General features: G+C 42.9%; 1 protein-coding gene across 1 annotated transcript; it reads left to right on the top strand.

The window, feature by feature from the left end:
* The first annotated feature begins 5,647 nt into the window (after positions 1 to 5,647).
* Positions 5,648 to 10,150, top strand: LOC100501115 (uncharacterized). Its single transcript, NM_001362174.1, has 12 exons — positions 5,648 to 5,859; positions 6,552 to 6,744; positions 6,880 to 6,984; positions 7,118 to 7,135; positions 7,222 to 7,310; positions 7,396 to 7,548; positions 7,661 to 7,795; positions 7,923 to 8,089; positions 8,570 to 8,664; positions 8,856 to 9,229; positions 9,464 to 9,737; positions 9,812 to 10,150. Exons 1-12 carry the CDS (start codon positions 5,740 to 5,742, stop codon positions 9,877 to 9,879), a joined length of 1,791 nt encoding a protein of 596 aa, NP_001349103.1. The 5' UTR covers positions 5,648 to 5,739; the 3' UTR covers positions 9,880 to 10,150.
* Positions 10,151 to 12,291: the final 2,141 nt, after the last annotated feature.

The raw sequence follows: 12,291 nt of genomic DNA, 5'->3' as shown, positions 1-12,291 counted from the left end.
TGATGTAGATGAAGAAGATGTTCCGACGGCCGCTATACGAACCATGGCGATTGGAGAAGTGCGGCCACAGGAACAAGATGTACGAGATCAACCTTCTTCCTCAACAACGATGCTTCCCCCACCCCAAGACGATGAACAGGTTCATCAAAAGGAGGCGTGTGTTCAAGGGGGAGCACAAGATGATCACGTGATGGAGGAAGAAGCGCAACCAGCACCTCCAACCCAAGTTCGAGCGATGATTCAAAGGGATCATCCCGTCGACCAAATTTTGGGTGACATTAGCAAGGGAGTAACTACTCGATCTCGATTAGTTAATTTTTGTGAGCATTACTCCTTTGTCTCTTCTATTGAGCCTCTCAGGGTAGAGGAGGCCTTGCTAGATCCGGACTGGGTATTGGCCATGCAGGAGGAGCTCAACAACTTCAAGCGCAATGAAGTTTGGACACTGGTGCCTCGTCCGAAGCAAAATGTTGTGGGAACCAAGTGGGTGTTCCGCAACAAACAGGACGAGCACGGGGTGGTGACGAGGAACAAGTCTCGACTTGTGGCAAAAGGTTATGCCCAAGTCGCAGGTTTGGACTTTGAGGAGACGTTTGCTCCTGTGGCTAGGCTAGAATCAATTCGTATCTTGCTAGCATATGCCACTCACCATTCTTTCAGGTTGTTCCAAATGGATGTGAAGAGCGCCTTCCTCAACGGGCCAATCAAGGAGGAGGTGTACGTGGAGCAACCCCCTGGCTTCGAGGATGAACGGTACCCCGACCATGTGTGTAAGCTCTCTAAGGCGCTCTATGGACTTAAGCAAGCCCCAAGAGCATGGTATGAATGCCTTAGAGACTTTCTAATTGTTAATGCTTTCAAGGTTGGGAAAGCCGATCCAACTCTTTTTACTAAGACATGTGATGGTGATTTGTTTGTGTGCCAAATTTATGTCGATGACATAATATTTGGTTCTACTAACCAAAAGTCTTGTGAAGAGTTTAGCAGGGTGATGACGCAGAAATTCGAGATGTCGATGATGGGCGAGTTGAACTACTTCCTTGGGTTCCAAGTGAAGCAACTCAAGGACGGCACCTTCATCTCCCAAACAAAGTACACGCAAGATCTGCTAAAGCGGTTTGGGATGAAGGACGCCAAGCCCGCAAAGACTCCGATGGGAACCGACGGACACACCGACCTCAACAAAGGAGGTAAGTCCGTTGATCAAAAAGCATACCGGTCAATGATAGGGTCTTTACTTTATTTATGTGCTAGTAGACCGGACATTATGTTTAGCGTATGCATGTGTGCTAGATTTCAATCCGATCCTAAGGAGTGTCACTTAGTGGCGGTGAAGCGAATTCTTAGATATTTGGTTGCTACGCCTTGCTTTGGGCTCTGGTATCCAAAGGGGTCTACCTTTGACTTGGTTGGATACTCAGACTCCGACTATGCTGGATGTAAGGTCGATAGGAAGAGTACATCGGGGACGTGCCAATTCTTAGGAAGGTCCCTGGTGTCGTGGAACTCTAAGAAACAAACCTCCGTTGCCCTATCCACCGCTGAGGCCGAGTATGTTGCCGCAGGACAGTGTTGCGCGCAGCTACTTTGGATGAGGCAAACCCTCAGGGACTTTGGCTACAATCTGAGCAAAGTCCCACTCCTATGTGATAATGAGAGTGCTATCCGCATGGCGGAGAATCCTGTTGAGCACAGCCGCACAAAGCACATAGACATCCGACATCACTTTTTGAGAGACCACCAGCAAAAGGGAGATATCGAAGTGTTTCATGTTAGCACCGAGAACCAGCTAGCCGATATCTTCACTAAGCCTCTAGATGAGAAGACCTTTTGCAGGTTGCGTAGTGAGCTAAATGTCTTAGATTCGCGGAACCTGGATTGATTTATAGCATACATGTGTTTATGCCTTTGATCATGTTCCTTTTTGCATTTTGTTGTTTAGTATGGTGCTCAAGTTGTACAAACACTCCCTGGACCTCACAAGTCCGTTGCAAAGTGATGCACAGTTTTAGGGGGAGATGTGTCACAACTTGACCCTTTGAGACTAACCATGTGCTTGAGTTTGATGATCTAGTCTCGAAGGAGGATTGAAAGGGAAAAAGGTGGACTTGGACCATAAAAGACTTCCACTGCACTCCGATGAGAGGGTAACTTATTCCAAGTTCATCTTTAAACTCTCATTGCCTATTTGCTCTTAATTGAAGATTTTGGTGAGGCAATGGGGTTAAAGGGCCAAGATTGATCCCGTTTTGGTGCTTGATGCCAAAGGGGGAGAAAATAAAGGCCAAAGCGATAAATGGATCAGCTACCACTTGAGAGATTTTGAAAATAGTAGAATAGAGCTTTTTGTTTTGTCAAAACTCTTGCATTGTCTCTTTTGTCAAAAGTTGGACTCTTGTGGGGAGAAGTGTTGATTATGGGAAAAAGGGGGAGTTTTTGGAATCTTGAATCAATTTTCTTTGGAAAACCTCTCTTTATGTCTCTACAAGTGGATTTGACTTAGAGATAGGATTTTGAGGTTGATTTGCAAAAACAAACCAAGTGGTGGCAAAGGATGATCCATATATGCCAAATTGAATCAAAATAAATTTGAGTTTTTATTTGAAGTGATATTGCACTTGTTCTAGTTGCTTTATGTTGTGTTGGCATAAATCACCAAAAAGGGGGAGATTGAAAGGGAAATGTGCCCTTGGGCCATTTCTAAGTATTTTGGTGATTGAGTGCCAACACAAGTGATTAAATGTGAATCTATGCCCATGGATGGACAAAGTGCAAATCAAGAGTAAAGGTATGTTTCTAAGCTTTAGTACATTGGTTTTGTGTACTAATATACTTGTCTAAGTGTTAGAAACAGGAAGAAGAAGAAAAGAGGAGAGTTGGCTGTGTACAGCCAAGAGGCTGTTTCGGTCTGGTGCACCGGACAGTGTCCGGTGGTGCACCGGACAGTGTCCGGTGGTGCACCGGACAATGTCCGGTGCGCCAGGTTGCCTCGAGCGAAGTGGCCGCTCTCGGGAATTCGCCGACGACGTACGACTAAAATTCACCGGACTGTCCGGTGTGCACCGGACTGTCCGGTGAGCCAACGGTCGGCCGCGGAATCTGCGCGCGACACGTGGCCGGGCCAACGGTCGGAAGGGGGCACCGGACTGACCGGTGTGCACCGGACATGTCCGGTGCGCCAACGGCTCCCAGATCTGCAACGGTCGACTGCGCTGTTTAAGGAAGGAAATCGGGCACCGGACAGTGTCCGGTGTGCACCGGACTGTCCGGTGCGCCCGACGACAGAAGGCAAGGACAACCTTCCTGGTTTGTTCTCAACGGCTCCTAGCTGCCTTGGGGCTATAAAAGGGACCCCTAGGCGCATGGAGGAGAACATCAAGCATTCCTACAACATTCCTAAGCACCAAGACATCGATTCCACGCATTTGGTTCATTGTGATAGCATCTAGAGCTCTTGTTGAGTTGTGAACTCATTGAGTTGTGTTGCGAGCTCTTGTTGCGACTTGTGTGCGTGTTGTTGCTCTGATTTTGAGTCTTGTGTGCGTTGCTAGTTTCTCCCTTACTCCGTATTTCTTTGTGAATCTTAAGTGTAAGGGCGAGAGGCTCCAAGTTGTGGAGATTCCTCGCAAACGGGATATTGAAAGGCAAAGCAAAACACCGTGGTATTCAAGTTGGTCTTTGGACCGCTTGAGAGGGGTTGATTGCAACCCTCGTCCGTTGGGACGCCACAACGTGGAGTAGGCAAGCGTTGGTCTTGGCCGAACCACGGGATAAACCACTGTGTCATCTCTGTGATTGATCTCTTGTGGTATTGTGTTTCGTTGAGACTCCTTTCTAGCCACTTGGCAATCATTGTGCTAACACTTAACAAGTTTTTGTGGCTATAAGTTTAAGTTTTCACAAGATCACCTATTCACCCCCCTCTAGGTGCTCTCAAGAGCTCGCTACTTTTTTTCTTCCCCGATTTCAACTACCATTGCCAACATGTTTTGAGGTACTTGCATCATTTTTTGGATTCTTTGTCTTTGCCTTTTTCATTGCTATAACCATTGCCATTGCCGGAAACAGTAAATTCATGTTGTTTGTTGTTATTTATTGTTGTTGCTTCAAGCATAGATATGTCACAATAGTTAGAGAAATGTGTCAGTCTTCACCTAAAGCCGTCTTCGGTGTCCTTCAAATGCACGTGTGTACCTTTATGTATAGATCGTAGATTTAGCTTATAAATTAGGTGTGCGTGTGGTGGTGTGTGTTCGACGTGTGTAGTGTGTGAGTTCAAATACAACTCGTATTTGGAGGGTGAGACAATAAAAAAGGGTGAAAGAAGGGTCCCCTTGAACAGGGGCCATCTTAGGGGAAGTCGTTGCACGTGATAGAAGTAGGAATGAATCTGGATACTTATTCGGATGTTAATTTTTTTTGTCTTATTTTTTCATTGTGGATAAATAACACATATAATTTGCTATGTAAATTTAGATTTTTATTTATAATATTGAGTCTATTAATATTCATAAAAAAGTAATCCTCAAATTTGTCATATATATTTTTAAATAATTGATGTAAAATTCGAATACAGATACAAATATGATGTTTTCATTTTTTGTTGTAGGGAGAAAATAATGAGCAAAAAATGTACAAGATTTTACTCCTATACTTCATGTTATTCTTAATAACATGACTAAAAATTAACACCAAATTATATACATATCTATGTTGAAATATTAGATTTGTCATATAATTCGAATCTCTCTAGATAGAGGGAGTTGTAGCCTTCGAATGAGGAGAGGTGGAGGGAAGGCGCTGACGTAGTGACTTGGCAGACAGTCTTAGACTATCATCAACAGTTTATCCATCTCTATCCCCATATTCAAGCTCCACTCTACAAACATTTATAATAAAAAAAGTGCAAGACGATGTTTTGGGTGACTATATAGATAAACTGTTGGACATGCTCTTAGATCTTGGGGGTGTTTGGAGAGCTCCCACAGCTTTGCTCCTAGCGAGAATCACTTCTAGAAAGCCAAACGGCTAGAAACTGAGTTGCTTCATGGTGGAAGTGAAGTGAATCTACTATCCATTTTGTACTAGAAAGTGGGAGCCAAAAAAACTTGTTTCCCGCTGCTCCCAACCTGCTCCCCACAGGCCAACCCCTCAGGAATCACTTCACACACAATTTGTCAAATGATTTTCGTCAAATAGATTCGCTTCTACTTGAGAATCATTTGGAATCACTCTATTGGAGAATTAGCCCTCGGAGCTAGAGAACCATGGAGCGAAGCTCTGCCAAACGAGACCCTTATGGAAGCAAGAAATTGGTTTTTATCTTTTAGATATGAGAGAACAACTTATTCGTTTTAAAGAAATGTGCATCTATTTTTTATAAACTAAGGTATAAATTGTTATATTTGGAACCGTTCAATTTCTATAAACAGTTTTTTTTTTAGAAATTTGGTGTTTTCAAACATACCCTTAGTCTAGGCTCAAAGTCAACGGTCCACTGACTGCATCCTTGAGCAACATCAGAGACCGTTCAAGCCGCGGAGGCAGAACGTCACAGGCCACACGATCTCTCGACAAATCCAGCGCGCACCCGGCGAAGAAAACGCCCTGCTCCGGACCCGGAGGAGCCAGCTGCTGGCTCGTGAGTGTCGGCGTGTCGGGCCACAACCCGAACGCTGAACCAAGGCTCGGGACCGCGACACTCGTGTGTCCTTCTCCTCAGATCTCGCCGGCGGCGGCATGCTCCCCTCGTCCGGCAGCGGCTGGGGCCGCGGCCGCGGCCGCCACCTATTGCTCAGCAGGGCCCTAGCTCTCGCTGCACTGCTCGCGCTCGCCTCCGCCTCCGAGTCCGACCACAAGGTGCGTGCCCACGACCCTTCCCCGCGGCCTCTCCGTGCCGCGGATCCAAGTCTGTGCTCGCATCCATCCCAGTTAGATCGCTCGAGTCGCTCTGGATCTGGACCGCTCCATCCGTCGGATCTCACGACGCTGGGTTGGTGGCGCCTGCTCCTCGCTCGTGGTTGTTCTAATGTGATGTTCAATTGGGACTGATGCGATGAGAGACTTCCCAGTGTTCGGCAGTCGAGGACGCGTTCAGAGCAGGGGTACGGCTTAGAGCAGTATGGCTCGATGTGTGAGTGCTGGTAAATAGGTATGCTGGCACTTTTGGAGGAAAGCTCAATAGCTCATGCGTTATGAAATTTGAGTACAGATGGCCGCGGTGTTTCCTCATGCTCTGGGTTGTGATGCATAGGATGATAGGAATATAGAGCTTAGTGTTGCTAAAGGGAAAAAGTCTTGTACATTGGGGGTTAAGGACATTTGTATTGGTGTGCGCGCGCCCACGCACTGCCCTCCTTTCTTGCTTCGATGCTCACTTAGCTTTTATCTTTGTTCATCAAGAATGCCACATATACTATGTGCACTCGCCTTTGTTAGATGCTTATCTTTGTTGCTGATTGAGTGCTGTTTTCTTTATGCTTCCTACATGCCGTGCAAATATTTTCTGAACTCAAAAAGTTCTCATTCCTTTTAATCCTTCTTACATGCAGTACAAAACTGAAGAGCCAGTTAAGCTTTGGGTGAATAAAGTTGGCCCTTACAATAATCCTCAAGAAACCTACAACTATTACAGCCTTCCATTTTGTCAACCGTCTGAGAACCCCACACATAAATGGGGTGGTCTTGGAGAGGTCCTTGGTGGAAATGAGCTGATTGATAGTCAGCTTGAAATAAAGTTCTTAAGTATGCCCATACTGTTCCCATTTCATCCTTTTTCTTTATTTACTGTTTATTGGAAAGCTGATCTAGTATGTGCTTTTCCTGCAAGTATAACTTTTTTTTTGTCTCACTGACTGTATAAATGTTACTTTGGTCTAGAAAACGTGGAGAAGGGCTTCATTTGTACACTTGAGCTTGATGCTAAAAAGGTCCAGCAGTTTGCTGATGCCATTGAAAGCTCATATTGGTTCGAATTTTTTATAGGTATGTGGATCCACCATTGATTCATCATGCTCTAAAGCATTATGATAATTTGGGTGTATTTCTTATTTCTAACGCTGTCTTTCATCTTTGTGGGTAAATTGATTTTTTGTTGCCTGCTGCCATATTCTTCTAGATGATCTGCCTCTTTGGGGTAGGTTGTTCTCAACATAGTATTTTCTTTTGACAATGTGTCTATCTGTTTTGCCTTATATGATAGCTGCCACATGTTTTGAACAGGTTTTGTTGGGGAGTCTGACAAGAACAGTGAAAACAAGCATTACCTTTACACACACAAGAACATCCTTGTTAAATACAATGATAACAGGGTATGCTATATTGCGTTTTTCCAGAACGCTAACACAACAATTTGGATGCAGCTAATAACATGATCTGATGTGCCTTTTGTTGTAGATAATTCATGTAAATCTCACCCAAGAGTCTCCTAAGCTTCTTGAAGATGGCAAGAAACTGGAAATGACATATTCAGTGAAGTGGGTAGCAACAGATGTGTCATTTGCACGCCGTTTTGAAGTGTACCTGGACTATCCTTTCTTTGAACACCAGGTGATACTTTGTTTGCAGACAACCAGAAACTTTCTAGTTTCTATTCAGCTGTATCTTCCCTTTTAACTAACTATTAGAAATCCTAAGCTCTGTTCATATTTCTCATTTTCAGATTCACTGGTTCTCCATTTTCAACTCTTTCATGATGGTTATTTTCCTAACTGGTTTGGTTTCGATGATATTGATGCGGACTTTGAGAAATGATTATGCCAAGTATGCTCGTGAAGATGATGATCTAGAGTCCCTGGTGAGGAGCTGAATTCTGGCGCGCCTACTGTTTAACTGTATGCTTGATAGCTAGAGAAATGTTTTCACTAGATTTTGCTGGCTCCCCCCACTCCATTGTTGCTTAAGTTATGATATTACCTTTCTAGGAGAGAGATGTTAATGAGGAATCAGGATGGAAGCTTGTCCATGGTGACGTATTTCGGCCTCCCCGAAGTTTGATGTTTCTTTCTGCACTTGTTGGTATCGGCACCCAATTGGCAGCTCTTATCCTACTTGTGATTGTTTTGGCCATTGTTGGCATGCTATACATTGGGTACACTCAACATACACCCCTTTTCTGTCCTCCTTGCATGCACAGCGTATAGCTTGAAATATCTGAAAGAGCAATAATTCATCAGCAGAAAATTATACAAATAAATTCACAATACATGGTACAGGATCTTAATAACCAAGTTCCCGGATCGAGGAATGGGAACATGGTACGCTACTAAAACTAGGTTTTAACACCATGAGAACGAGATTGTTCCCACGTTCCAAGAATAGAACGAACGTTCCTGGAACGAGGAACATGACCAAGTTCCACGTTCCCGATTTCTAAGTACAGGACTACATGGATTATTTGAATTTTTGCGTGTTGGGGCAGATTCACCACATTGTAAGGGACTGCCCTTTTGAACCAATGTGATGAAATAGAAGACAGATCATTTCTTTGACTCATTTGAACAATTTAAGTAGAAGCATAATCCTGTACATAGTGCTTTTCTCTAACTTCAATTGATGGTGTGTTTGTCAGGCGAGGGGCTATCATCACAACCTTCATTGTGTGCTATGCTCTTACATCGTTTATTTCTGGATATGTTAGTGGTGGTCTTTACTCAAGGAGCGGTGGTATGGTTCTGGACACTTTTCTTTAATTTTCATGTTTGTTTGCGCAATTCAGTTTCTTTGCAATATCTCTTTCCTTGACGTACCTTCATGTTCTTCTATTTCAAAAATAGTCTGCAGTTTAACTTGTCATGTATGGAATCCTCACCTCACAATCTATATGGCTTACCGATTGCTTCTTGAATTCATGGCAGGCAAAAACTGGATTAAAGCGATGGTTCTTACAGCATCCCTCTTTCCGTTCTTGTGTTTTTCAATTGGTTTCGCACTGAATACAATTGCTATTTTCTACCGCTCATTAGCAGCAATACCATTTGGCACAATGGTTGTCATGTTTGTACTTTGGGCTTTCATATCTTTTCCGTTGGTGCTTTTGGGAACTGTTGTTGGTAGAAACTGGAGTGGTGCTCCTAACAACCCCTGCCGAGTAAAGACTATTCCACGGCCTATTCCTGAGAAGAAGTGGTACCTTACACCTTCTGTCATCTCATTGATGGGTGGCCTGCTTCCCTTTGGCAGTATCTTCATTGAGATGTACTTCGTGTTCACATCATTCTGGAACTATAAGGTAAACGAGCAAATGCTTTTTAACATTTTTGTACCCCGTGACATCGCTTCTCTTACCACTGTCATCTTGTACTGTAAGGTGTGCATGGTTGGTTACTTTTTAAATTTCCTCTGGTGATTCCAAGTGATGTCCATGCTTCATAGTGCATTTCTCCATCGACTTGTCTGAACCATTTTTGCATTTTTGATTTGACCAAGTTTGCAACCATGACACATTTTTGGGGCTTCTTTGCAGGTGTATTATGTCTATGGTTTCATGTTGCTGGTCTTCGTCATCCTTCTAATAGTCACCATCTGCGTCACCATTGTGGGTACTTATTTCTTGCTGAACGCCGAGAACTATCACTGGCAATGGACGTCGTTTTCCTCTGCAGCGTCAACCGCTTTGTATGTGTATCTGTACTCCATCTACTACTACCATGTGAAGACAAAGATGTCAGGCTTCTTCCAGACAAGTTTCTACTTTGGTTACACACTGATGTTCTGCCTTGGTCTAGGCATACTTTGTGGTAAGCTAATATTGTGCCTCTGCAATATATGTGACTTTTCGGTTTTTGACCTGTGATTTTTGTTGGTGATTCAGGTGCTATTGGGTATCTAGGGTCAACCCTTTTTGTAAGGAGAATCTACAGAAATATCAAATGTGATTAAATCCCTGCTACTTACTAGCAGCAGAAAGACCATATGTATTGTCAGTGGAAGCAAGGCCTGAAAAAAATGGATTTTGATGGTAGACCCTGAATAGGTTTTTGAAACTGCTGATGACTTGACCCCGTTGTTCTTATACGCACATTTTTGTTTGCCTGCTTATTCCTGTGAGATCGTCCTCATAGTGTATATCTGTGGTAGTTGAGGATTAGCCTGAAACACCTGTTTTCATCATTTTTTCTTCATTTTAATTACTTCATTCGTTAGGATGTAATCAGTGAATATTGATGCGGCGCGAGTCGAATTAGGACTGTTCGGACAAATCACTGCCTATACGAGTATTGAGGGGTCACGATTATAACACCGAAGCTATGACGAGCGGCCGCCCGAGCAGAATGACAGGATAAGGAGAATTGTATAGGATGTCTCTCGTGATGTTAACGAAATATTGGTTTTGGCATGTCTGTCGTGGCTTTGTCGATCTTACTTCGCTCTCTATGAGTATGCGCCATTTTCAGCCATTTTATGTTGATCTTGGTTACACTTTCATTTCATTCATTTTAATTGGTTTAAGATATTTCACTCTCTTTTTTAGTTATTTTAAATAGGTTGAGGCATTCAACCCTGATTCTAATCCTTTTATCTAGTTTAAGACTATCAGAAGCCATCACTCAATTTGAATGAATTGTCCTTCGTCTCTTGGTGGATAAAAGCTAGTGAGGCTATTGTAGGGCCGTTTTTTTTTTTAAAAAAGGGCTAAATTCACTTACCATCCTCGATGCATAGGTTTTGTGGAAGTCAGTGGAACCATTGGAATGCTTTGACTCAAGTTGGAGAGGAAAGAAGGCTCTAGGAGATGGCTGGGGCTAAGGCTGTCTACAGCAACGTCTACTAAATTTTGTCCCCTAAAAGAATATTCTCTGTACTTTACAAAACACTCTAAAAGATTCTGTACTCTATATCATCTCAGTCTCCAACAACGTTCCTTAAATTCGGTTCTCTAAAGCTACAGAGTTAACCGACTTTATTTTGTCCATTTATTTGGTTTATATTTCATTTCTTTTCATTACACGCTAATTGAAATAAAACATGCAAGACAATAGTTTTTTAAAATTTATTAACAATTTTTATTATCTGAACTTAAACCTGTGTAGCATAATTCCTTCTCATTGTTTATTATATTACGGGAGATGGTGCTCAGATGACGTGGGAGATGTCCTTTGCATGTTCGTCCCGAGGTCCTTTGAATGGAAAGCGCGTTCAGACCTGCAGCAGCACGGGAACAGTATATAGCGCGCGCTCGTATGCCCGGCAAATGTAGCGGCTGAGGAAGAGTCGCTAAATTTTAGCGGACAGTATAGCGTACCTTGCTGGACGCTTACCGGACGTTTGTGTCTGCTATATTTGGCGGACAGGAGGCTTTACCGACCCTTGTTGGAGAGAGTCTAAGAGCCTTTCATGGATGCCTACTGCCTAGCCACTTAGTTTATTATTTAATGGAGTCTTTCTTGTACTTTTGTTTGTGGCCTCCTTGAAATGGCCTAGTCTTGATCCTATCGGTCCACTTTGGACCTTATACTACCGCTTCTGCTTAATATAATGATGTATAATTCTCCTGTGCATATGGGAAAAAACAACGACTTGTCCATTTAGATGACACCAAACATGTCTCAATGCAAGTGTGAAAAAAAACGGTTGTGCAAAAAATCTTGGTCCCTTCCAACAACTCTTTTAGGCTTAGAGGCTATAAGTAGCACCTAACCGACCATTTTTCAAGTACGAGAGTTAAGAAACATTGCTAGAGTTGAGACTTAGACACCCAAGTGCTTAAAGATGATTCGATGATTAACATAGGTGCTTAGGTTAGTTAGAGGGTGTTTGGGACTGCTCTAGGTTTTAGATTCATTGTGAAGCTGTGGTTCATAATATAAATTTAAGTAGTTCTAAAAATTATTTTAATCTAAATAATAAATAAAATAACTTATCTAAGTATCTTCTAAAAGTTTAGAACTTTAATTTTATGATTTTCTAAAGCTCCTAATGAACGAGGGTAGAGGATGATGATGAGGATCCGATGGGTGGAGATTTCGGCAAATGTTTAGAATTTATGCGGAAGTAAATTAGGAAGAGCCACATAATTACCCCTCCTTTGGTGCCAACATGTGCAGATGATAGGTTTTCAGCATGCCAACTGGGGACGAGTACACACATCTTTTATTTAGATTAGTTAATTGCATACATGATACTCTTTTTCTTTATTGTCGTCCAGCTCATGGCAGATCATGGGTTTCAACGGTAGATGTCATCATAGGCAGGTTCACACTGTCTTGGTAACCTATGCTATTTGCACAACCCGTGAACCTGTTTGGTGAGACTATTGCCTGCACAAATTGGAAGGACTTCGTATTAATATTA

This window comes from Zea mays, chromosome 10, assembly GCF_902167145.1.
Source record: "Zea mays cultivar B73 chromosome 10, Zm-B73-REFERENCE-NAM-5.0, whole genome shotgun sequence".
In the NCBI taxonomy this organism is placed as follows: Eukaryota; Viridiplantae; Streptophyta; class Magnoliopsida; order Poales; family Poaceae; genus Zea; species Zea mays.
The sequence above is the reverse complement of the archived record's forward strand: the minus strand, read 5'-3'. Positions and strand labels throughout refer to the sequence as shown.